At 33.7% G+C, this 27719-nt stretch overlaps 1 protein-coding gene across 1 annotated transcript; it reads right to left on the bottom strand.

The window, feature by feature from the left end:
- Window positions 1-4639: 4639 nt before the first annotated feature.
- On the bottom strand, window positions 4640-26435 carry CETN3 (centrin 3). The gene is made up of 5 exons (XM_077139170.1): window positions 26283-26435; window positions 24331-24466; window positions 22474-22588; window positions 16400-16591; window positions 4640-5092 (listed from the first exon to the last, which is right to left on the bottom strand). Exons 1-5 carry the CDS (start codon window positions 26297-26299, stop codon window positions 5049-5051), a joined length of 504 nt encoding a protein of 167 aa, XP_076995285.1. The 5' UTR covers window positions 26300-26435; the 3' UTR covers window positions 4640-5048.
- Window positions 26436-27719: the final 1284 nt, after the last annotated feature.

Here is a 27719-nt window from a genome sequence, read left to right as displayed (position 1 = left end):
GTAACGCTTAGAGTCATAGATAAATAGCATCTAGCTAATGATTCCTCTTATTGGTCTCTATTTATTAATGTATACACAAGGTGAATAGCTCCTTAGATAGAAAAACACAATTATTTTTTATTGAAAATTCACAAGAATAAACCAAACTGAAATACTAAGAAATATACTTGTTAACTTACAAGGGATGATATCCTAACAAGTAATATATCATGGAAGAATAAGTGCACTGATTTCTTCTATGCATGAATAAAACAGGTCTTGAAATGAAATCGGAATCATATGTTCTCATTCATTTCTATCAATAAATGTTCACTCAGAAGCACAGTTACCTTGGAACACTATGGAACTCATTCAGATTTCATGTCCTCTTGAAAATGCAATTCAAGCACAGTCAGCTCAGAAAAAAAGTGAGATTTGGATATTTCTTTATTCAGTTGATTACACACCCTACAGGTCCTGGAGACTCCAGAACTTCCAAGATCAGATTAGTAGAATGCAAATAGAGTTCACAGACCAGAAACTCTACTCAATTGTCCTTTTTTGGCAACAGTGTCCCACTTCCCCTCTCCATTCCCGAGATTCCTGCCACATTCCTCCACATTACCAGTAAATCTCTGGCTTCCTTGGAGGCTTTGGAACCCCTGAGCAGCTCTCAATATGGTTTATTCCTAAAGGCTTAATTCATTAGCATCTTGGGCCATGTTTTAAGATCCTGAGGCATAAATTATGACAATCCTAATTTCCTTTCATTTCAATTTCCTCAGTTTTCTTTAGAAAGTCATATAGAGTATGTCTTTGACCAAATGGGTATTGAAATAATTCGCACTTCAGAAACCTCTACATCCATACTATAAGCCATATTCCAAGTCAAGCTTTCTTTTTCAGGTAGACTCTCACTCATCTTTTACCTTGGCCTGGATTCCCAGAACAAGTTTCGTAATTATGTAGCGTAGGTTAACTAGTCTGTAGATGAACAATATCAAAGTATACAGCATTTTACCTCCCCGATGGTGCTGGAAGTTCAGGGGATGTGTTGGAGAACAAAATGAGGAGGTGTTGTTTTAAGTTTCCAACTCCTACTTCGATCAGAGATGCTTCTCAATTAATTCAGCACTTCTCATGGAAGATATGAGGGGAAAGAGTAGAGTAAGCCATAAAAGGCAGCAGTTAGTGATGGGGAAATGAGACTTGTCCCAGGTCTGCTGTGTCTTAACCAGAGTTAACCTGAATACTCTTTCATCTGACCCAAACAGTAAGTTAATTCTACATTTGCCTCTTCTTCCATCTGGTTTGTAACCTGTTTCTAATTTGTGCAGAAATTTGCTACAAATCCTTTTGAGAAAAAAAGCAAAAAGATCAGATAAATTCTAAAGTAGAAACTAAGAACCCTAAAAAAAAAAAAAAAAGGATTTGCCTTTTCTATCTCTTCTTCACATGAATTAAACTTTAGAAGTGGAGACCCTAATAGCTGCTAGAAATCAGGATAGCTTTTTGAAATACTTTTTAACTTTGACCTTAAAAAACTTGGGTAGAAATACAAATTATAATTTTTAAGCTTATTTTTACCCAATGTTGACGGTGTATGATTTATACAGTTTTCTACTTTTGAAATATTCCAAGAAAAAACTTCGTTCAAATGCACTGAAGGGTTGGCTTGCTCATCTGTTTATGAATACTCTGAAGAAACATCTTAGTTTAGAATTCACCCCTAGTTAATACCCTAGCTACTTGAGTCTAAGGACACACTAGAATCTTCCAAACTCCCTGGAGGTCCCAGAACTCACAGGATCAGATTATACATTGTAGATCACTTGAGCCTAAAACCCAATAACTCAAATTACAGGACAAGACTAGTTATAATAATTATATTTTAACATAATTTTGCAATTCACAAAATATTTTCAGTTATCTCATTTAATTTTGTTCCAAAACCAATGAGGTAGCTAGGACAGATTATTAATTTTCCAGTTTTTAAATCTCCCAGTTTTGTTTGTTCAATCTTTGCTATGACAGTGAAACCAACTAATCACATTTGAACACTTTTTTTTTTATGAGGAAAATTTCTAGAACTCAAAACTTAATTTTCCTTTGATGGAGTTCATTTTATTTTTCATTGCAATGCTTAAAGACTTTCCACAAAAACCCTAAAACTTAGACTAGCAACAATTAATTCCCAACAAGACAGGTATGGAAAAAGCCTCTTAGCCAGCTATTAAAGATTCAACTGAACATTTTTAACATTAATAGAAAATTCAAAAGGAAAATGTAGATCTTGCTTAAAATACGGTCAAGACTACCTGTTTGGCAGGGATTTTAAATGCAGGAACTTTCAAAACAGCAAAAAGCATATTTTCTAATGAAAGACTACTTCTCGGCAAGCCAACCCCCAAACCTTTAACCTAATGGTAGAAAACATGATTTGGAAATATTTTTAGCATTGAGCATTTAGCTGATATGTGTGGAATAATTTTTACTACAAAGAACCATCCATCAGTACTAGGCTTTCATCATTAAGTCACCAGAATTCATGTTCTACAGCAGTACATATTTCCTTGCTGTCAGCCTTATATGAAGTCCCTCTTCAAATAGGCAACCTGTGCCAGATAGCAAAAATGATCATCACTCTTTTCAGAGAACACAATGGTGTAGAGGACAGATCTTTGACTCTATAAAATGTCAGTAATTTTCCCCAAATTATCATGTACTGAAAAAATATTTTATATATTCTCACAATAGCACAAGACATCTAGGATGTCAGAGTTCTAAAAAAGGATCATTTGGATTTTTTTTTAATTTGATAACATTATTACATTTGATATTTAGAATATGCATCACAGAGGTAACTAATGTAAACAAATTATCTCAGTTAAGAGACTTGGTTTTACTAGTTTTAGGTTTTACTTGGCAAACTTTCATAGCCTCTAGGATGAAATTTTCAATGAATTACCTACAGGATGAAATATGACTGAATTCAGAAATGGGAAATGTAGACAAATTACCTATTTCAACTGAAAACATAATCCAGTTGAATATATGAGCCTAGGATGTTTAACCAAGATATCTAAGGCCTCAATCCAGATGACTGCCATATATCATTCCAAGAATTCCTGCTTACAACCCAAACTCTTAATTCTACTATTAAAATGACCTTTATAACCCTGTTTTTGAACAAGGCATCTCCACTGAGACCTATAACCGCTTTAATTAAACCCTAAGGTCCAGGTCCATAAACCTTGCTCCCTGCTCTCCAGCTTGATTTCTCAAGAACCATCATCTTCACACAAACTTCTTCAGACCATACTCCTAAACCCAAAGTTCCTTCCATTTTCTCCTAAGAATTTAGTTACTCTTTACTCATTATTTATTGTAGTCCCTACAATAAAATCTCCTCCACAAATTTTAATCGGGAAAAAAAGTTCCTAAATTTTATTCTAAAAATGAACATTTTGAGTCCTCACTACTTAACATGTACCTTCCCAGTAGGTATATGCTTATTATATTTTTAACTAATGCATTTCTTTTCCCAATTCATCTAGTTTTTCAGTGTGCTATCTTTGGCTATAAAATTTATTTTTATCTGCATTTTATTTGTAGTCAATCTTGTAAATCAATATTGCCATGATCAAGACACAGAAGGTAATTTATCACTAAGACTAATAAAAATTTGTAAATTTCAGCCTACTTGTTGCTCCGGATATTGTTACTACAGTGAACACCAATTTAACATTCGAATTAAATTTTATTCTGGGCTCATGATTAATTTGCTTTCTCTCTAGACAACTGCTTGAAATGTTACCACTGATTTATTATTCCCTACTGAATTTTGTTAAATGTCTAGCAGATAACTTTATGGAGGCCTCAATTTATACTGTGCTTTAAAACAGTAAGTCTAAGGGAAGATGACTAAAACAGACATGTGAGGTCTTCCTGGGGGAGCCTAATACCATCGGGAACTAGATTATTAGTGAACGACAGGTAAAGGTACCATTTCCCTATGACCTATCTTCCACAACCACCTGTTCCCCTCTAACATGCACTCCTCCTACAAGGCAGAGAAGTCCATTGTTACCTGGAAAGTCTATCAACTATTTCCTTGTGGTTCATGGAACATTCCCCTATAAAACACAGCCTTAAATTCTTTCTGTGGCTTACAGTTTTTCATTTTTACCTTGTGACATTAATTGAATGATAATTATCTTAGCAGATCAAAATTCCCAAACCTAAATCTTTCACTTTGTCAAGAAATTAGATGATTCAAGCTGTATTCGTTCAATTAATTTAAGAAAAAAATGTACAGCTTTAACTATCAAAATTTATGCTAAAATACTAAGAGTTATAGAACATAATACAGGAGGGTAAATTGGCCCATATGCATAACACCTTTTCCCAACAAACAAAAAGATATGATTTATAAAAAAGGAATTTTGCCTATATTGAATCATCTTGCACTGAAACATAGAATATCAAGTCTGATGAAATATAAGTAACAGAAAAATATGCCATTCTATTTGCTATTGGTATTTCAATTTTTGTTTTAGAAACTAGTAAAAATATAGTAAGATATAAGAAAGATATTAAGAGTATACACATTAACAGTAAACCAGATTTCTAAAACTACAAAATACTAATAAAATAAACACTTTATTAATGAAAATCTGAAAAACTTGCATACCAAAACAAAAGTGAATACTAATGTTAAATTAAAAACTTCAAAGAATCTGTATCACATGATTCAATTTTCTTAACTTTATATAAAAGCTGTATTACAAATAGAAAACAGAACTATTTAGGTACTAACAATACTATTTATACAAAAAAACTTAACAGTAGTAAAATACAAATACATAGATGGTTATTACTATTTATGTACTAACAATACTATTTATACAAAAAAACTTAACAGTAGTAAAATACAAGTACATAGATGGTTATTTTGGGTCCTTCTGAAAAAAGAACTAAGTTGATTTCATTTTTCACATGGCTCCAGGCACAAAAATAGAATATAAGATGATAACTGCAACATTCTTAGTGATTGTCCTTTTATTTCTTTAAATATCACCAGTCATGATGGCAATGAACTCCTCTTGATTTACTGTGGTAAGAAAGAAAGCGTAACAGTCAGAAATGCAGGTATCTTACAATTTAAGAGGACAGTAGTATTTTCTAATAAGTATTTTTTTAATATTATATTATACAAAATTCTTAATAAATTAAAAAAATTTGCTTTTACTTCTCAGCTAGGATTTTGAACATGTTTATTAAATAGAACTTTGTGAATACAAAAGAAGGCACATAGAAAATAAATTAGTATTGTGTACTACTATATGGGGAAAGGCATACGTCAATCATTTAGCACATACTTGCTAAAATAAAGAGCTAGAGATTTTAATTTCTTAAATAGTTAATCTTTATTCTACTAGTTCATTTAGCAGACCCATCATAAGTAAGCTTGAACAAATGCCAAAAATGAGTGGAAATCTGAAAGAAGAAAATACATTAAAATTAGAGAAAAATCAAATTTTTAAAAATGTTTATATATTTAAAAGTTTAAGTGTTTTTTAAAGGAAAAAATTGAAAATAAATTGGCATATTTCAAAACTAAACTAAAAATATCAATGTAAATGGGAATTAAAAAAGATATTCATAATTAAATCTCTTTTTTTATTTTTATTGATACAACAACGTACAAGCACATACATTCTTAACATACAAACATTCCATACATGGTGTACAATCAATGGCTCACAATATCATCACATAGTTGTATATTCATCACCATGATCATTTTTTAGAACATTTGCATCACTCCAGAAAAAGAAATAAAAAGAAAAAAGAAAAAAACTCATACATACCATACCTCTTACCCCTCTGTCTCACTGACCATTATCATTTCCATCTATCCAATACATATATTTTAATTTTAACATTTGTTCCCCCTATTATTTACTTTTAATCCATATGTTTTAGTTTTCTGTCCATTCTGTAGATAAAAGGAGCATCAGACACAAGGTTTTCACAATCACACAGTCACACTGCGAAAGCTATATCATTACACGATCATCTTCAAGAAACATGGCTACTGGAACATAGCTCTAGTTTCAGGCACTTCTCTCTAGCCTAATACACCTTAATCTAAAAAGGGGATCTCTATATAATGCGTAAGAATAACCTCCAGGATAACCTCTTGACTCTGTTTGAAATCTCTCAGTCACTGACTCTTTATTTTGTCTCATTTCTCTCTTTCCCCTTTAGGTGGAGAAGGCTTTCTTAATCCCTTGATGCTGAGTCCCAGCTCATTCGAGGATTTCTGTAATTAAATCTTAATTATCAAAGTAATGTAACAACTAATATATATATATTAGTTGATATAAATACAGGAAATAATCATCGATGAAGACATTGTTAATTAATCAATAATTATGAATGAAATTCAATAGGAACTTGCAATTTATAAAACATAATGTTAAAGACAGAAATAAATAGCAGATCTTCTCAAATGTTTAAAAATCAAACACACGCGGATATGCACCAGTTATCAGTAAAAGTGTTCAGAAAATACTTCCTCTTTGTAGAACAAGTGAGCTCATGGACCCTAAGAGTTAATACATACAATACCAAGACCTAAGTTATGAATGATAATTCCAATAATAAAAAAAAAAAAAGCAAAACAACAACACTGCACTGAGAAGAGACTTGGATTTCTAGCTGTAGCTCTTAAACACAGAATGGTTCTGCATATCACTTTCTGTAGGTAAAAGCACCAAATTTACAGATCATCTTTCAGATTGTTTCTAACACTTTAATACCCTAAATGCTAAAATAGAAAAAAAAATCCATTGGGAAATATATTTTTAAAAATTTACCAAATGCCCAACATACTAGGTTTTCTGTGGTATATCAAAATGGGCCACAGGGTTCCTATTCTGCAATATTTTCTGAAATGAAGACGATAGATGATATAAAATTATTGTTAATTTTCCTAGGTATGATAATAGTATCATGATTATGACAGATCATAAATGTCCTTACTCTCAGTAGATAAATGTTAAAATATTAGGCAATAATGTTTCAATACCTGCAGCTTGTTTTCAAATGGTTCAGAAAAATACAGGCATACCTTGGAGATACTGAGAGTGGTTTACAGACCAAAACAAAGTGTAATAATAGTAATAATTAATAAAGCAACCCACAGATTTTTTGGTTTCCCAATGTATATAAGTATTATGTTTACATATTTATATGCCTATTAAGTGTGTAATAGTATTAAGTCTAAAAAATGTTAACTATCATCTGAGTCTTCAGTGAGTCATAATCTTTTTGCTGCCTCGATATTGATGGTGGTTGCTGAAGGTTGGGTAATGGCTGTGGCAAGACAACCATGCAGTTTACCGCGTCAACTGACTCTTTGAGGAAAGATTTCCCTGTGCATGAAATGCTGCTTGATAGCATTATACCCACAGAACTTTCAAAATTGGAATCAATTCCCCCAACCTTGCTCTGCTTTATCATCCAAGTTTATGTAATATTCTAAAACATTTGTCATTTCAGCAATGCTCATAGCATCTTTTCTACCTAAAGAAACCACTTGCTTTTTTTGCACAGCCATAAGAAGCAACTCCTCTCATGAACGTTTTATCATGAGATTGTAGCAATTCAGTTACATATTCAGGAGGAAACAGCATTCTCTTGCTATTTCCACCACATCTGCAAGTATTTCCTCCACTGAAGTCTTGAACCCTCAAAGTTACCCATGAGGATTAGAATTCAATTCTTCCAAACTCCTGTTACAGTTGACATTTTGACCTCCTCCCACAAACCATGAGTGTTCTTAACACCATCTAGAATGATGAATCCTTTCCAGGTTTTCTATTTACATTGCCCAAATTCATCAGAGGAATCACTATCTCTGGAAGCGATAGCCTAGAATGAGGAATCCTTTCCAGGTTTTCAAATGCCCAGACTCATCAGAGGAATCACTATCTCTGGAAGCTTTGTATTTTGTATTTTATAGCCACACAAAATGTATTTCTTAAGTAATAAGATGTGAAAGTCAAAATTACTCCTGGTTCCACAGGCTGCAGAATGGATATTAACTGCAAGCATAAAAACAACATTAATCTCGCTGTACATCTCCATCAGCTTTTAGGTAACCAGTATACTTATAAAAGCAGTAATATTTTGAAAGGAATCTTTCTGAGCAGTAGGCTCCACAGTGGGCTTAAATAGTGAGTAAACCATATTATAAACACATGCGCTGTTATCGAGGATTTGTTTTTCCACTGATAGAGTATAGGCAGAATAAGTTTGGCATAATTTTTAAGGGCCCCAGGATGTTCAAAATCCCCAGCATTGACTTCTTCCCTCTAGCTATGAAAGTCCTAGATGGTATCTTCTTATAATAGAAGGCTATTTCTTCTACAATGAAAATCTGCTGTCTAGAATAGCTACTGTGTTCGTTTGATCTCTTGGGGACCCCAGAAAAGCCACATGTTTAATCCTCTTTCAATATTGCTTGGTGAGAGCTTCTAATTGCTCCCATGGAGACATAACCCATCCAGTTGTGGGTGGAAACTTCTGATCAGATGGGTTCCTTGGAGATGTGTCTCCACCCAACCAAGGTGGGGTTGCTTACTGGAGCCCTTTAAGAGGGAACCATTTCGAAAAAAGATTCAGAGACATGAGAGCCCACACAGCCACAGACCTTTGGAGATGAAGAAGGAAAACACCCCCAGGGAAGCTTCATGAAACAAGAAGGCAGGAGAGAAAGCAGATGGCACCATGTTCACCATGTGCCTTTCCAGCTGAGAGAGAAACCCTGAACATCATCAGCCTTCTCAAACGAAGGAATCATTTCCTGGATGCCTTAGATTGGACATTCCTATAGCCTTGCTTTAAACTGGCCATTTTCACAGCCTTACAACTGTTAACTTGCAACTTAATATAATTTCCCTTTTCAAAAGCCATTCCGTCTCTGGTATATCACATTCTGGTAGCTTGCAAACTAGAACAGCTACCTCAATCAATTATCTCAACTGATTTTCTGGATAACTCGGTTGTTTGGCAAAGAAAGGCACAGCTTTTGGCCTATCTCAGCTTTCAACACTAAGCCTTCTGCACTAAGCTTAACTGTTTCTAGCTTTTCATTTAATGTAAGAGATGTGTGTGTCTTCCTTTCACTTGAACATTTAAGAGACCATTGGTTTTTCAATGGCCTAATTTCAATACTGTTGTGTCTCAAGATATAAGAGGCCAGAAGAGAGAGAAAGAGAGATTGGGGGATGGCCCATGGATGAGGCAGTCAGAATACACAGAACACTTATCTTAAATCTCAGAAACAGAACACACGGAACACTTATATAGGTATGGTTAGTAGTGCCCCCAAAATAATGACAGTAACATCAAAGAAGTAATATCAAAGATGACAGATCACCGTAACAGATATATTAACGAAAAATTTTGAAATATTGTGAGAATTACAAAAATATGACAGAGACAAAGTGAGCACATGCAGTTGGAAAAATGGTGCCCACAGACTCGCTCAATGCAGAGCTACACACATCTTCAATTTGTAAAAAACAGAATATTTGCAAAGTGAATAAAACAAGATATGTCTGTATATATATATATATATATATATATATACACCGTAGATAAAATATATAAATTTAACAACTGTTCTACCTAGGTAGAAAGTAAAATGGTGTTCATTATACTAGTCAACAGTTTTTCTCTGTGCTTGAGAACATTCATAATGAACAGGAAACATTAACTAATTACAAAAATGTTGAGGAGATAAAACACATATAAAAGTAATGAAAAAATGCACTGGTTCTAGAAGTCAAGAAGAAAACTAGTTTCAATAATCATGTTAGTCATAACTGCAATTTAACACAAAGCATGATCTACTGTTAAAATAAGGGCCACATATTAGTGTTGGCAAAGAAAAATCTATCATACTGGATAAATTTATTTTGATGAGAAAAATCTGAGTAAAGATAAATTTTTACTTAGGCTCTAAAATAAAAATATAGGACCTGATTTGACAAGAGGCAGAAATAAAGTTGAAAAGAACAGCAACAGAATATACCTAAAGAAAGAGAATAGCTTGTGCCTGACAAATAAAAGCTATAATGATTTAAGAGTGAGTTATCCAGAAACCGGTATCTATGCATTCAATATTATATTAAACACCTACAAGGCACTATGACAGACACGGTGAGAAAAGAACAAAAAACTTACTAAAACCTTACAAAACTCTTAAACTACTTTCAAGGATCTTACAAATTGTAGTAGTGACCCTTAACCTTCCAGTTAAATGGACATATTTGAACATGTTATGAAAGCTGTGTCCTCTCTTCTCCCCTCAAGAAATCAGAAATCAAATAGAAAAAAATTAAAATAATTTACCCATATGGACCCAAATTTAAGAACTCCTGATTTAGTCAATCTAGACTGAGGTATCTTGACTAAAACCAGAAGCAAGACTAAATTCTTAAGAAAAATAACATAATAAAAGAAGCCTTAGAATGACCTGACTATAAATTATCTTAATGGTAAATATCCAAAATATGAAAAGTACTCATGCTTTGCTAAAGATCTATACCTCTCCCCAATCTGCAAAATTTTAATACTTGAATTTCAAGCAAAGCTTCATACTTCATTTTTATGGTATTTATCTATATGTACATAGTTTTTAAAAGTATAATAGCATTTCAAAAGTATTTTAAGCTATTTCATAACTTCCTACCTACAAACAAAATATCTAAGTTGAAAAAAAGAAAAGCAGAGGGGAAGAAAGTGGCTAAGGAAATTAAGCTAGCTCCTTTACTACCAGAGAACCTTTAAGGCAAGTAAAAGGAATCTGTGATGTCTTTGCACATATGGTTTTATACCCTTCTCTAGCCACAACATCTTATAATATCAAGTTCCTATATCTAATAAATCTAGCACAATGTCAAAAATAAAATGGGCATTTGCTAAAATGTTTACTGAATCAAACACATGACACTTCATTTTCTTCTACAGACTTAAATTTTTCAAAAATCAACCATTTCACAGAGTAAATCTTATTACAAGTCACTAAAATAAAGAATTTTAGGGAACTAAGTAGATTAAACACCTTAGAGACCATCTGGTTTCAGAAGGGAGAAAAACTTTACCATCTGAAGTGCCAGCTGAATATTTTGCTAACATATTGCTTCCTATAATTGTATATAATTTTAAAATATCCATAAACATAGAAACCTAATATTTTACTTTATAGACCAAGAGGCAATACAGTGTTATTATGGTTAAAAGCATGTACTTTGTTTTTTGTATTGTTTTGTTTTGTTTTGTTTTTTACGGGCCGGGACTGGGAATCGAACCTGGGTCTTTGGGTTGGCAAGCAAGAACTCTGCCACTGACCCACTGTGTACTTTGAATTACGGATATTTGAGTTTGAGTTCTGGCTCTATCACAGATATTTGCTGTGTGGTAACCTTAGACAGGTTATTAGCCTCTCAAAGTCTTAATCCCCTCATCTATACATGCATCTATCCCATGCACGTATGGGAATAATAGTGTCTACTTCACAAAAACTATTACGAAAATGAATTGACATAATCTCTACTATAACAAGCTGAGTCCAACATCTAATATATAGTAACTGCTAAATAAATACTAACTACTATCATTATCATCATTATATATAAAACTTTATCCATTTTTGGCTTTTTAAAATGCTGCTTTTATTTTTCAAAATAAAATTTACTATTTTATATATTTTGGAAAGAGTGATGGGTAACAGACTCCTATATCATTGCCCTTATACCATGTATTGTATCTTCTTTTCCTTCAATTCCTTAGTCACTGTTTACTATTCTATATACATAATAGAAAACTAAAACATTTCATTGCTCTTAAATACCGAAGTTTGAAATATTCATAAAGACAGAAGAATTATTAAAGTCCTCAAAAAAGGCAGCAGAATATTATGATCTTTAACAATTTAATTTGTACAAAGAAAGCAATTTATAGCTATAAATAAAATTTGGCTTATAGATAAATTAAGTAATGGCGTTAATAAATCATTATGAAATGTAATTTCCTGCTTTTTCAAAAATGGGCAGATTTTCATACAGCTAGAGAGACCATTTAAGTTAAGGCAGTATCCTAAAACCAGACCAAATAGATTATACCTGTCGTTCCCAAGAATACCTTTTCAACTACAGACAATTGCCTAGACTTGCCACAATAACAGTTGTACTTAGCATGCATTGTTTGACAAAATATATAATGACAAATAGCTACTATGAATTCTGTAAAATAAGTGTATTTGTCCATTACAATAGCATCTATAGACATAAATGAAAAATACCAGAATATGTGTACATATGCAATTATTCATATGGTCAGCAGACAATAGTTGATGTATACATGAATGCCCAGGCCCTATGCAATACTTTAAAAAGTCCTCTACCTTAGAGATTCATGGGCCAGATTGGCAACTACTGGATTGGGTTATTCTAAAATTATAAGACCTGTCCTCACCTCCACCCCCCATTCCCCAATAAACAGACAAATTTTAACAATCTGTTAGTGCAAATTAACAACAGAATGCCTCAGATATATTCCATTTGTAATCAATCATTTGGAAAAACAGAAAAAATGTTCTTTTAGCTGTTAGTCATTTGAATAAATGAGAACAATACTCAAGCAACACGTGAAGATTGTTTTAAATAGAGTAACTATTTAAGCAGTGAAGGCAGAAGAAATGTTTTAAGAAGGTGGTGGTATAAATCTTCAAGCAATGGAGTAGAGGTGTAAATTCTTGAGAATCAAAAGCAGAAGACAGAGCAATCTAACAGGAGATGCAAGAAATGGATATATTTCCTAAGCAATGTTTTACATCAATTCTGAATTTATGGGGTGGCTTCCTAATTTAAAATTTTTTGACATTCAGAGGGGATGTCAAATATTAAATATATTTTTAAATGTATTTTTCTTTTAATGTCAAATGCAGCTAATAATCAAAATCTAATTTGCAGGTATCCTGTATAGAAAAAAAAATATATGTAACTCTTGATTCACACCCAGACACCACTGTTCAAGACCTATGAAATAGACATATAAGGATTCTCTACGCCACTGAAGAGGAAACTTTTAAAAACAGAATTCCTTTAAAGTTAACTTAAGAGACTGAGGTGATACTGACAGCTAGAGAAGACTTGGAAATTCTAATAATATGAAAGCAACAGATCTCTTTTAAATCCAAATATTAGAATAGTTTAAGAAGTCATTTCAATATCCTGAGATTTTAGTCATTGTTATTTTAAAATATAACTATATTAATACCCTTCAAAAGACTAGTGTAAGAATAATTTAAAAGTTTTATAATGTTTATATAATATTCACACAAATACAATGAGAAAGCACAATAATGCACAATTATCAATTACTATCTATAAACCTGAACTGTTAGCAAGTCGCTGTCTTACCTCCTTATTAAAGTATTCCAAGGGAATATTTCACTGCCTATAGAATAAAGTTCAAGGCCTTCTATGATCTGCCCTACCTTAAGTATCTACAGGCAAACCTCATTTTATTGTGCTTCCGGGACATTTTGGTTTTTTTTAACACATTTAAGGCTTGTAGCAACCCTGCATTGAGGAAGTCTGTCAGCACTATTCTTCCAATGGCATGTGCTCACTTAGTGTCTGTGTCATATTTTTGTAATTCTCGCATTATTTTAAATTTTTCATTAATTCATCTTTTATGGTGTGATCTTTGATGCTGCTACTTGAATTATTTTGAGGCGCCACAAACCATGCCCATTTAAGAAGATGAACTTACTGGCCATTCCCCCATTTCTCTCTCTGTCCTCAGGCTCCCCATTCCTAGCAATGATGCTGTGAGTACTGTTGGAATGTCAACAAAGTTTAGAATGCACACTTAGTTGATAAAGGAACAGCAGGGTTTGAGAGGACTGATTCAATTTTGAAAAAAGTTCTACTGTGGGTACAATGCTAACAAACAGCATTGCATACACAGAGAAATCTTTTATGAAAGAATCAGTAGATACAGCAAACTCCATTCATGGTTGTCTCATTTTTAAGATATTGCCACAACCACCCCAACATTCACCACCTACCATGATCAGCAACCATCAGCATTGAGGCAAGACTGTCCACCAGCAAAGGTTCAAATGACAGTTGGCATTTTGTAGCAATAAAATCTTTTTTAAGTTAAGCTATGTACATTGTTTTTTAGACATAATGCTATTGCACACTTAACAGACTACAGTATAATGTAAACATAACTTATATACACTGGGAAAACTATTCACGTGACTTGCTTTATTGCGATACTCGCTTTATTGGGGTGGTTTGGAACTGAACCCACACTATCTCCAAGGTATGTCTGTAGTTTTCATTTCTACCACATTCCTCTACTTTAATACTTTCAATTTCACCTCCCATATGTATACAACTTTGACAAGATGTACTCTATCTTGAAGACACTTTTTTATACTGTGCCTTTCTTTACACATTGTCTTTCTTCATACTGTTCCTTAATCCCAGAATGCTCTCATTGCCAGTTTCTAACTACTAAAACCTAAGCACTCTTCTAGGTACACTTTAAACGTCATCTTTTTTTCTAAAAAGTCTTTTCCAGTGGCTCTGTTGGTGTGAAGTATGGAGCTTTCATCGACAGCCCACGGTATTTAGAGGAACAAAGTGTTCTGATACTTTCATATTCTTGTCTTCTGTTAGTTCTTGTTAGTTCTAAGTGTTTGAACAGGAAAATTATATCAGTTCTGTATTTCAGGAAGAGAACGCTATCAGTAGGCTGAAGATGGAAGAGATTATAGGATAAATGGCAAAGAGGGCAATTAGGAGGCTAATGCTAAACTATAAACTCTGTGAGGGCAGGGTCCACACCTGCTTTTTCCCTGGTATAGCACTGATTAGTACATTGGACATGGCACCCATAGGCACCCAAGGATACAATAAATGAGCTACTATAATATTCTGAGCAAGAAATTTGGGCCTGACAAACCCTTGACCTTGAGAATTGCTCTTATGAAATTTATTTCTGTAATGGAGAAGAGTAAGCCTACTTATAATTATGCCTAAGAGGTACTTCCAGAGAACCTCTTTTGTTGCTCAGATGTGGCATCTCTTTCTCTAAGCCCAATTCTACAAGCAAAATCATTACCCTCCCCACTACATGGGATATGATGTCCAGGGGTATAAGTCTCCCTGGCAACATGGGACATGACTCCCAGGGATAAGCCTGGCCCTGGTACCATGGGATCGACAATGCCTACCTGAACAAAAGGAGGGAAAGAAATGTAACAAAATAAGGTATCAGTGGCTAAGAGATTTCAAATAGAGTCAAGAGGCTATTCCAGAGGTTACTCTTATCCAAGATTTAGCTACATATTGCTAATTGCCATGGCCTGCCAAGCCCCAACCAACAGTATTTCTGCAAACCCTAAAGAATAACAGGGATCTATTTGAGACATTAGAAAAATTTCACTCACTAAGTTTATTTCTCAGAAACCTATGGTTTCTGAGATGGTTCCTAGGTCAGATAAGTTCTGAAACCCAGATGGGCCAGCCTCTCCAAGAACATCAACTAGTTTCATTCCCCTACCCCATAATCTCTACAGCCATTTACAACATAAAAAAGTTAGAATGGTCATCACCCCATATCCCTAAAGACTGGGAGAAGGATCAAAGGAGAAGAAGGAGGTGTAACAGAGAAAGGATTTAACAAATTAGTATGACTACGGAATCATTAAATTGATTTTTTCAGTCTCCAATGTCTTAGAGCAGAAGGAAGCACCTGAAATTGTGGAACTGTCACTGATAAAATACTATGAAATTTGTTCTAAATACTTGTTAAAATGTACTCTGAAATCACTATTTTTCTTAATGAAATTTTTTTTTGTATATATATTTCACAACTAAAAAAAAAAAAAAGGAAAGAAATTAGGGCCTGAGGTAGGAAAGCAGCAGTAAACAAAGAAATAATACAGATTCAAAACATCTGAATGACAGATTCAACAGAACTTAGTAACATGTAAGAAATGCATGTAAGATAAGAAAAGATATTAAAAGACCAAAATTTAATTCTGCATGGAAATTTTGATGTTTCACTTCAAAGAAAAGAAAAGTAACTTTTTGAAGTAAAGAACCTCATATTACAATATATATAGTTGGTTTTGAAGATCTGTTTTAGTCTAAATTAAATACCTAAAATATTTATGCAATAAGGAAAATACAAGAACAATAATAACAATGAATGAAAAAAGAGAGTTTGCAAGGGGTTCTGAAAGTTTATTTCGTTTTAGAAAAATGTACTATATGTGTAGCATCAAGAACACTTGAAAAATGTTTTACTAAAAACTTACTTTCTCCATCACCATCTTTATCAAATTCATCTATCATGGCCCGAAGTTCTTCATCACTCATGTTTTCACCCAATTCCCGGGCAACACGTCGTAAATTCCTCAAGCTTATTTTACCTGAATCATCATCATCGAATAGTTTAAATGCCTTTAATATTTCTTCATGTGGATCTCTTTCCAATATCCAGTCTGTCACTATAGTTAAAAAAAAAAAAAAACCTGCATAATCACAAAGATATTCATTTATGAAAATCAACCAAACCACAGATAAGAATTAATGCGAAAATCTGTCAACATTTAGTTTGGCAACAAAATGCCAAATCAGAGTCGAAAGCCCCAAAGTTATAAACCTGGAATTAAAAGGATCAAATTCATATTCAAAAGTTTAGCCACTATATTATCAACAATTTGTTTTACTGTAAGAATAAGCAAAACTATTTCTATCACACAAAGACAAAATGCAAAGTACTATATTTATACCATATTTAAGGTTTACTAATATTAAGAATTGTGCTAGGCTCCACTAACACTAAGCACTAAAGTCTAATAGTTTTTAACTTAGTTGTAGAGATGGCATACCAACAAATAGAGATAACAGATAAAAGCTATTGGCTGGTTACGTCTAATTCTAACAGTGATTCTTCAGGTTAATTCAACTTAAAAACAAGTAACAAAAAACCTGACAAATTAACAAAATGTACTGACATCATTGATACAGGCACAATCTCAGACAAAAAGTTAAAAATTCCACTGATATCTTCATAGTTAGAATAACCTATCAGTTTTCCAAAATATGTAAAGCAGTTAAAAGGATTGAATCTTGTAGTGAAAAAAAGCTCTGGAAAGTCATATCCATTTTGTTCGGCAAGATATTAATCTTAAAACAACTAACTAAAAATAAATGTGAATAATTTCAGACCTGAATATTAACAGCATATTTTAATATACTAAATATAATAATGTAATAAACAAACAACATTCTCAATATACCACAGCCTTAAATCAGTACACAATAACAAAAAATTGAGGCAAAAATCTGTGGTATACAAACTTTTAACTACTAGACAAAATTCTGAAAATAGCCAAGTAATTTTACACACGAGTCTAGCACTATAAGGAAAGGCATTTATGTTTCACTATGCCATTAAAAATAACTTAGTCCTGTTGAGGTTTATAATCATTAGAAACTTACAAGTATTTGGAGATGGAAAGTGTTAGCACAATGAACCCAACAGAAAAAAATAACAATTCAATTCCCAATAAGCTATTGTTGCTTTGCAGCTGTTTCAACCAAATGGAATAAGCTTTAAAATAAGCACCTATTCAAGCTAATGTTATATCATCGACACATATATTCAAAAGTCTTTTTTATCTATTAATGTTATCCAAAAAGCCTTCCAAGTAGCTAATTGAAGTATATTACTATAAATATGCAAATCAAAGCTCATAAATATTCAGTCAAAAAAGAGTTGGCATATATACAGACATAACACCAAAATAAAATACCACACTTAACACTGTGGCTCATACTCAACTTATTTTGAATTGGGTCCCAATAAAAAAGCAGGACAGGGAAAAAAAGTGTTAAGAAATTTTCTTCACCAATTAAATAATTTACATGACAGGTGAACCAAAGAAGCAGCTTGCTGAAAGTATTAATGTACTTAAGCAACAGGGTGAACTGAGGAACAGATGGGGCTCCAAGATGCATAAATCCTTATCCCACTGGTGTTTAATTGTGCTAAAGTTATTTCAGACTTATGTGTCTATATAATCTTTTATCAATATTCTGGCTAAGAATACAGTTTTTCTTGGGAACTATAAATTCCCATCATTCTGGACAGCTAAAACATTATCCAGTACATAACTTTATTGTGATTCTCCCCCACGCCTTCACACTATTTCTGTTCCACAAAGTAGAATTAATTATAAGAAGTACATTTTTCTTCAATGAAAAGTCAGCTGACATGCAAGTTATTAAGCCGGGTTCAATTCATTTCACAAAATTCTCAATTTCTATTAAGGTAACTCTATTTTCAAATGATTTAATTAGAATATAAAAAAATGCATTTCATCAAAATAACTGCATCTTTTATACATTATAATAATCACTTATGAATACAGAAAATCAAAAAATATATTAAAAGTAAATAAAAAATTATTAAAGGTAATAACTAAAAATATAGCTTCACTATATTTCTGTCTTCTGAAAGTTTCTATCCAGTTAATCAGAATTCATCATATGGGAACCCAAAATCCTCCCACTATCACCAAGCTAGCTATTGTTATGTATTTTCCCTACAGTTCCCAAAGTGAACAGCTTTACACTAACATTAATATCATAACAGCTAATTTCCCATATTTGAAAACCCTGAATTTTTTTCAATCCTTTAAACCTAATCAGTTACTAAGATCCATAATTCTCTGAGGAGATTACCTACCTATTTTTACCCTTAAATGTATATTCTTTTCTTTTCATAATTCATTTTCCTCAGCATTTAAAAAAAAATCTGTTCTCTTGTGACTTCAGTCTGTCTTCTTTCCAACCCATCTCAATAATCAGTTTACTTTCCAAAACATATCATAATCCTTTCCTTAAAAATGGTTGATGAGCTTCTGCTGACTAAAATACAAACTCTACATGGCCCAACCCTACCTTTCCAGACATTTCCCTTTTCTAGCCACAGGGGATTCACTTGAAGTTTCCCAAACATATTATATTTCTGATAACAGTCTTTATTGCTGCTGTTTTTGGTGCTGAAATGCTTTCTCTACTCCTCCTACAATATTCTCCACAGGATGAAATCCTATTCATATTCCCAAAGGACTAAATTTTAAATCCCCTCTGCAAAGTCTTTTGCAATTCCTCTAGAACAAAGATTGACAAATTTTGCCTAAAAGGGAACAAAAACAGCAAAAAAGCATGGGTATGGCTGTATACAAAGGGCAACCAGATTTTGTCCAAGGGCTGTAGTTTATATACTCCTGCCCTCACTGGAGTCCTTAACATCAAAAAGTTCAGCAAATATTTGTAAAATAAGCTAAATAAAAATAATGCATTTATTCCAAAAAGGCCATTAAATGAGTAGTATGCCAAAATAAATAGAGTATGTTATGGGTTGAACCGTGTCCTCTAAAAAGATATGTTCAAATCCTAACCCCTGGTCCTGAGAATGTGAACTTACTATAAATAGATATTTAAAGATGTTATTAGTTAAGATGAGGACAAACTGAATTAGGGGGGATCCTAAGTCAATATGGCCAGTGTCATTACGAGACGAGATGGAGAGACTGAGAGATGAGAGACTGCCACATGACTGAGGCGAGATTTAAGTTATGCTGCCATAAACCAAGGAATGCCATGGATTGCCAACTACCTCCACAGAAGCCAGGAGAGAGGCATGATACAGATTCTCCTCTCCTAAAATGAAGCATGGCTTTGCTGACACCTTAATTCAGGACTTCTATCCTCCAGAACAGTGACAGAAATTTCTATTGTTTAAGCCAATGCTGTTATAGCAGCCCTGGCAAACTAAGACCAAGTATAAAGAACTAATTTACCCGGCCTGGTCTTAAAAATTCCTAAAATACCTATGTTACTCACTAAGCTTCAGGTTACTTTGATTCTAAACTTACATTAAATATATTTTTAATAGCATTGGGAGAAATCCCATTGAGTACCAGACTTCTTTATCCCAAGTAGGGCCAGACTTCTTCAACCAGTAATACTCATTGGAAAGTATCCTCAGACAATAATAGATGGTGCATAAAACCAAAGACTTAAATGCTCTGATTTGAAGTTATTTGTCCAAAAGCATGAAATAGTCATCTGTGGTTAGATATTATTCAAATTTAATAGAAAATGGAGAAAATATGTAGTTCTTGACTATTTGATTTCCCAACTAAAAATAAAAAATTTTCTTTGACAACTGGTATTCTCAACTGGTAACTTAAGACAGCTAAAATATGCATTCAGCCCATCAAAATGTTCATCTTTAAGAGCCAAAATTGAAGTTTAACCATGGTCATTTACTCTAAAAATGAACCCAGTATCTCTGCTGTTAATAACATGGAAAAGACGGAGACTGTATACAGAGTGAAGTGGCATGGGACTCTGGTCTCGACTATTAATAAAACCACAATTAAAAAATTGTATGCACTTAAGATGAAATAACATATCTCATAAAAATATTAATTACAATTATATATGGCTTTAACTAGCCTACAACTGAAAGATGAGAAAAATATAAATACACAGAGTAAAATTATTTTTATATCCACTAATGCATATGATTATCTCCAGCCTTCTAAAAAATGAAAAAAAATTACTTTTTAAAGTAATAATAATGGCAGCAAACACTTAAACAGTATATTTAACTTCACATATCATTAACTTTTTTACTCTTTAGAAGATCCTTAAGACACAATACAACTATTCCCATTTTATGGTTGACGAAAATGAGACACAGAGACACAGAGGTAAAATGACCAAGTTACTCAGCTAGCAAGTAGCAAACCCAGGATCTGAATCCAGGCAATCAGGTTCCAAAGTAATCCATGCTAAATCACTACAATGTAAATGTATCTGAATTATATAAAGCTCCACCCTAACAGCAACAATTCTACTATGTCCTAGCACCTTGTTCCTATAAATAAACCATCTAAGTTGAAACATGGAATACTCTATGATCATAAGCTCAGGACAGCTTCCAAAGCTGCAGAATAAAGGTGGCTGTCTCACTCTCCAATAGTATATAACTCTACAAATTAGAAGGAAAAAATATATATATATATGCTCCCAAAGAGGACAAGCTGCCTCTTGAAACGGTAACCTGTTAGACCATAAGCTTCGATTCTTCTGTGCTCTGGTTTCCTGCTCTTTTAGGTTTCTTCCTTATCTCACCTCTCCTCCCCTTCTCCTTGGAGCTTTCAAATTAAAAAAATAATAATAATGGTAAGAATGTTACTTCTCTATGCCTATTACTTGCCATCTCTTTTTGTTTCTTTTCCAAACTGCCTCATACCAGATATTGAAAATAAGGGGTGTGATATATATATGCATGTTTGTATAATTGAATTTGCTCACAAATTTTTTAAATTACACCTAATAATAACTTGATATGTTCATATCACAACCCATCTATAATGGTATAACTTCATTTATAAAATTAATAAAAATAAATCTAATATTTATATATTGTATGCATAATAATTTAGGCAACATATCCATAAAAATAGCAAAGTCCTTGCCTACCAGAATCCTCTATTCCAAGAAAGCTTGATATATACACTATAAAAAATTCACCAAAATCAAATATACAGAAGTTCAACCAGATTAAACCACAATGCATTTTCTTGGCTGCGTTAAAACACTTTCTTCTCCTTCCACTCAGCCAACATCCCTTACTACAACCTTCTCCCCATCCTCCAAGTTTAACCACATGACTTAATGCAGAGATCACAGTCATACAGACTAGGACTCATCAGCCAGAAGCCATGGGTTAAATACAGTCAAAGATACCAATTGCTACCAGTTTCCTCTACCACTTTGCCAACAAAAAAATCACATACCAAAAAGGTCTTGGGAATAATTTCCAAACAGCAGGATACTAAATTTTCTGTTTTACTGAGAGAAAATAATTTTTGATAACCCTTTTAGTTTTCTCACACAATATAAATACCTATTACTTGGAAAGACATCTTTCCATGAAAAGATACAGGATTGGGTGGGTCACGGTGGCTAAGCAGGCAAGAATGCTCATCTGCCATGCCAGAGGACCCGGGTTCGATTCCTGGTGCCTGCCCATGTAAAAAAAAAAAAAAAAAAGATACAGGATAGTTTCTTGGTTAGAATCTTTAGAACAAAACAAAAAACAAAATTATATATCCCACAGCAAAGCTATAAATCATATTTTTTCTCTGAAAATCAGTAAAAAGAGCACCAAAAATACAAAAAACACACACACCTGAATACAAGCCACATTATACAGCAATGTTCTATAATAAAATTCCATAATCCACAAAAGTAAAAAATACTGATATTAACTGCTGATTACAAAGACTTTTAAAATACACACCAACTTCATTAAAATCTTCAAAGGTGATTTTCCCTGTGGCTTCTCTATCATAATCTTTAAGAATCTTCAGTACATCAGCTTTTTTTACGTCAAATCCCAAGGCTCTCATTGCCACCTTTTGGATTAAAAGGGAAAAGCAAATTATAAAGCACTCTTTACAAAAGTGATTTTCAATTCTTAAATAAGTTTTTACATCTTAAGAGATGATAGCACGTTAATAAAGCATGTAATTCTTTTGCATATTTTATGTTTCTTAAAAAAAAAACAAAGTAAATACAGCCATTCATTACTATTGAAAGTAAACGGAAATTTGTCATTTATTTCTATATTATTTTTTTACATGATAAACCAATCAACAAGTATTTATAGAATACACTATATAAGCACTTATAGTTTAGTGCACAAATCATTCAAATGATTTGTTATTTGATCATTGTTAAAGCTTTCTGTTCTCTCAGGATTAACAATCAAAATGGAAAATGGCATGGCACAAATATTAAAAAGTTATACAATTCTAGAAGAAATAAAACATTAAAATAAGAACTACCATTAGACCCTACATGATTAGTTATCATGTCTAGTACCCTGAGTTTAAAGGAAAAAGAGATCTCATTACTAGTAAAAAGGAAGGAGAGACATGGTACTGGTTAGTCTTATTTGGAGAGATTTTAATTGTTCCTTGATGAATGGATAAAGAAGCACAGAAGGGCATTTAGAAAATGATAACTGGTATTTAAAGGCAAAGAATAGATGTGAAGAACAGTAAATAGAGAAGCATATTGAATGGGAAGAATCCAAACAGAAAGAGTCAATAAATGAGAGGGTATTCAAGAGGAAGCAAAGGAATGTCAACTTTATGCTGTGTGCAAGAAGTTACTAAAGGTTTACAAGCAATGAACAACATGGTGAAAGAAGAATTTTAGAAGGATGACTCTAAATGGTATTGCACAGGGTGAACTAGAAACAGAGAAATCATTTAGGAATTAGGAAGTTTAGGTATAAAATAAGGTCCCAATCTAAGATGCTGATAATGTCAACAAATGGAAGAGACATTATAAAGGAAGAACTGATCAAATCTGGGTGACTAAAAAGCAGTGGGAAGGGAGCGATAGAGGACCTGAGACTGGGAAAGTCAGATTTATAGGCCTATTACTGCTCTCTAGCCTGTCACTGCATAGCCACTTTCCCTACTCAGAATTTTTGTGCTTAAAAATTCCCTCTTTACAAAAGTACCAAAATTAAAACTATCAAATAAACATTTATTTTCATCTATCCAAAGACTACAAAAAATCTCAAAATACCACCTTTCTCACTGTACCTAGTATAAGACCCTTACTACCTTAAATGCCAATTTTCCTTTGCATGTCTATAAATACTAGGCTTTAAAGTTGACAATTTCCTCCATTAGCACTGTGTCAACATCAAACAAGACTTAGGTTTGCAACCAGAGAAAGTAGGTTGAAACCGTATTAATAAATGTTCAAATTAAAAAACAAATAACACTCCCCCCAATCTGAAAAAGAACATGTCAAAAAAAAAAGTGGGAAGAATATAAGAACTGTTTACATCCCATAGTTTGAAATCCTTTATTTATGTAAATGAAAAACAAGTACCTTCGATAGGGATATATTTTTACACTTAAAATACGAATTATTTTAATACCACATGAAAAGGATTTTCTAAAAACCTGATCAGGGAGACTATTCAGCCTTATTATAGCACCTTACTATGAATGCTTAAAATGGTTTCATATTTCCAAAACAAATTTGTTAGTCAAATTATTTAGAAACGTATTTTAAGCAACTGTAAAGAATGCAAATAATTTTGAGAAATATAGTTTCTAAAGTACACTATTACCTTTAATTCGTGATAATCTATTGCTTCATCTTTGTCTGTATCAAACAGCTCAAAAGCATCTTTAATTTCTTGCTTCTGTTCCTCAGAGAGTTCTCTTCTTTTTTTCCTTTTTGTTTTGTCTACTACAAACTCATTTCTATAAATGAGGGGAAAAAAAGCCTTTAGACCATTTTAATCCTATTCTCGTATGCTTCTAAATGACTAAGATTGCAAAAGTGCAAAGAAAAAACAGCCAATGAATGATTTTCTAAATTTCTAAAAGGGAAGTATTTTAGAGAAAGAGAAATTTTCCTTACCAGTGAATTCTCTGCTCATTCCACAATTTTAGCTGCTATAAATTTGCCCTTCCTAAGAATGAACTGCATTACAGGTTATTAAAAGAATTAAGGACCTAATTTTCCTTAGTCTTCTAACACCACTAATACTACTGTGGAAGAAACAAGAACTGGAAATAAGAAACATTACTTTCAAGTCAGAAATGTCAAAAAAAAAAAAAAAAGCAAAGCACTTGTAGCACCTGTACTTATTATTTACATCACGCTACAATACAAAGTGTTTTAAAAAACCTCCAAGTCAAAGTCAAATGATAAATGACCAATATCGCTATATATTTTATGTATTTTTGATAGTACTTGTAGTTATCAAAATTACCACAAACAAAACATACAATTTATTTACTAACTTATAAAGTACTTTGGCACTACAGGTTCAAAATGTTTTAGATTACACGTTCCTAATAGATTAGCATTGTATCTGTAATTCTTCCACTGACATTAACTTAGCCAAAATATTGAGTCTAAATATATGAATATTAATTGCTGAAAGTCAATGGTCTTCTAGGTCTCATTTAACAAGTAAATTATATGTTAAATTTCTCATAAACTATGGAAAAGTCTAAAGAAAAAAATATTTAAAAAAGCACAAGTATCTTAAGAGATCTAAAAATGTTCCAAATTTTCAAATAAGCTATAACACTTGAATAAGTTTTTAAAAGCCAATAGGTTCTTACAAAACTTTAAAATGTAAACCCAGTTGATTTTATTGGAACACATTATCTATTTGCATTTGAAGGTCATTTTGGTCTCTGAAATCTACCCCAAAAAAGCAAGAAGAGATGGCTAGAAAGTGACAAGGAGATGAAGGATGAGAAAGATGTTTATTTCACATGAGACCTGACTTCACACAAGCTTGGACACTTCCCGGGGTCAGTCATTCCTATTCCAAGATTCCGAGAAGAAAATCCGCAACCGACAACTGACCCCATCAGAAGGTACCACAGTCGTCCCTTAGCAAAACACGGAACCTTTTAGAGTGACTTAACTATCTGAAAATTTTTACACTGATGACTGAATTAGGAGAGGGGGGAAACAGGCGGAGAAGGATTAGAGGTTAGAACTGAAAAGACATTTAAGAACTCCAAGATAAAGATGGGCTATTAATCAGTAAAACAGATCCCCAGTTATGCCATATACCCCAGGAGAACAGCGAGTTTTGTGATATTTCCAAAATGTACGGCTGGATGACATTAGCACTGGGACAGAAAAGGTGGAGGCTGGAAATTGGCAACAAGCCCCTGAATTAAAAGCTGCTACACAGCCGGATTTCTCCCAGGAGCACCCTGAGTAGAAATCTCGCGATAATTCATCCCCTCCTCGCTCGTAAGCACAGCAACCACCTTTTAGGTGGGCCGAAGTACAAGGGGTGACAGAAAAGACCAACTCGGCAGAAATGCACAGGACTCAACAGCTGCGGACACGCGGGACCCTTGAGTGAGGGATCCAGACCCAGGATGTTGGCCGTGGCTCCTTCTCCGTCCACCGTTCCCGCCTCTCTTTCTTCGCCTCGGACCCAAACTACCTCCCTTACACACACACACACACACACACACACACACACACACACTCACACACAAACCGGTCCCACTCCGGCATTACGGCCTCCTCATTACCGACCTCAGAGCTAAACTCATTTTCTCCTCGGACAGAGACGTTCCTCAAAAACGATCTTAACCCCCTACCCAGGGCAGCACGATTTCAACAAGCCGTTCAACAGACAACAACGACCTCACAGTCCTCGAGGACCTCCCACAAGATACAGTTCTGAGCTGGATTGGTTGAAAATCACTAATGTCCTGCCTATTCGGGCGGGAGCCCCATTACTTCTATGTTCCCATTGGGCAAATTTAGCGTCAATCAAAGGAACTTCCTGCCGCATGTCGCTTACTGCCCTGCTCGTCCTCTAGATTGGCCAGATGCTTTATTTCCCTGAATCCTTTGCGCGGCCGGTTTAGGCGGCGGGTGGGTGACCCTGGCCTCACGCGAGGAAGCCAGCCAGGGCGCTTACTCGGAGGAAGGAATGGTAGAGACGAGCCCCAAGCTACCCTCCAGATAGAGAGAGTGCAGCTGGGGCACGATAGCTATAGAATTTGAACCCACTATGTTCTAAAACTTTGCGTGGCCTATATACATGGGGAGATTGCTCATACCGCAAATTTAAGTACCTCTTACCCCCCTGATTCCAATAGGTATAAATCTACTTTTTTTTTCCTTATAGACTGTCCAAGTGAACCTAGCAGATCTTGGATAATCACTGGGTTGAATTATTTGGCTGTTGACGGTGAAGCTGTACCTAATTGCACTTTCTCCTCGCATCTTCACTTGAATGGTTTTGTTCACTAATGTCCTTTGTTATTTTCTGGTGCTGTAAGCGCTTTTTACACCTGTTGTTATCTTCACCACTGAAGCAAGCTTCCGAAGCTCCTTTTGGTATTTAATGTGTTTGCTTGTGTTTACTCCCCTGAAAGGTGAATTTCTTGAAGCCCAGGGTTGTCTCTTCCATTTAACTCTCTTCCTAGTGCCTACCTAAAACAGTGTTTGACATATATAGTTGCTCAATAAATATTTGTTGCATTAATTGGAATCTTGCTGTGAAATTTCACAAACTACTGAACTAAACTGCAAATTAGAAACATGAATAAGCTAGACTGGCGATAGGATAAATGAGAAGAAAGATGAACAATCTGTAACACTAACATGTATAAGGAATGTGCATAAGTTTAGAGAAGGGAAAGAGCACAGCAGCGTAGGAAACAAAGCTTGAAGGGGGGTGGCCTTTTGTAGTACTTTTACCAGAAAAGGATGCTAAATTTTGTCAAATGCTGTTTCAGCATCAATCAATATGACTATATGCTTTTTCCCATTGAATTTATTAATAAGCTGTATTACATTAATTGATATTCTTAGTTGAACCACCCTTGCATTGCTGGCATAAATCCCACTTGGTTGTGATGTATAATTCTTTTAATGTATGGTTGGATTTGATTTGCTAGAATTTTGTTGAGATTTTTTACGTCTATGTTCATTAGAGAAATTGGTCTATCTTCTATTCTT

Source organism: Tamandua tetradactyla, chromosome 21 (assembly GCF_023851605.1).
Source record: "Tamandua tetradactyla isolate mTamTet1 chromosome 21, mTamTet1.pri, whole genome shotgun sequence".
Lineage (NCBI taxonomy): Eukaryota > Metazoa > Chordata > Mammalia > Pilosa > Myrmecophagidae > Tamandua > Tamandua tetradactyla.
This window is presented reverse-complemented; position numbering and strand designations above follow the sequence as displayed.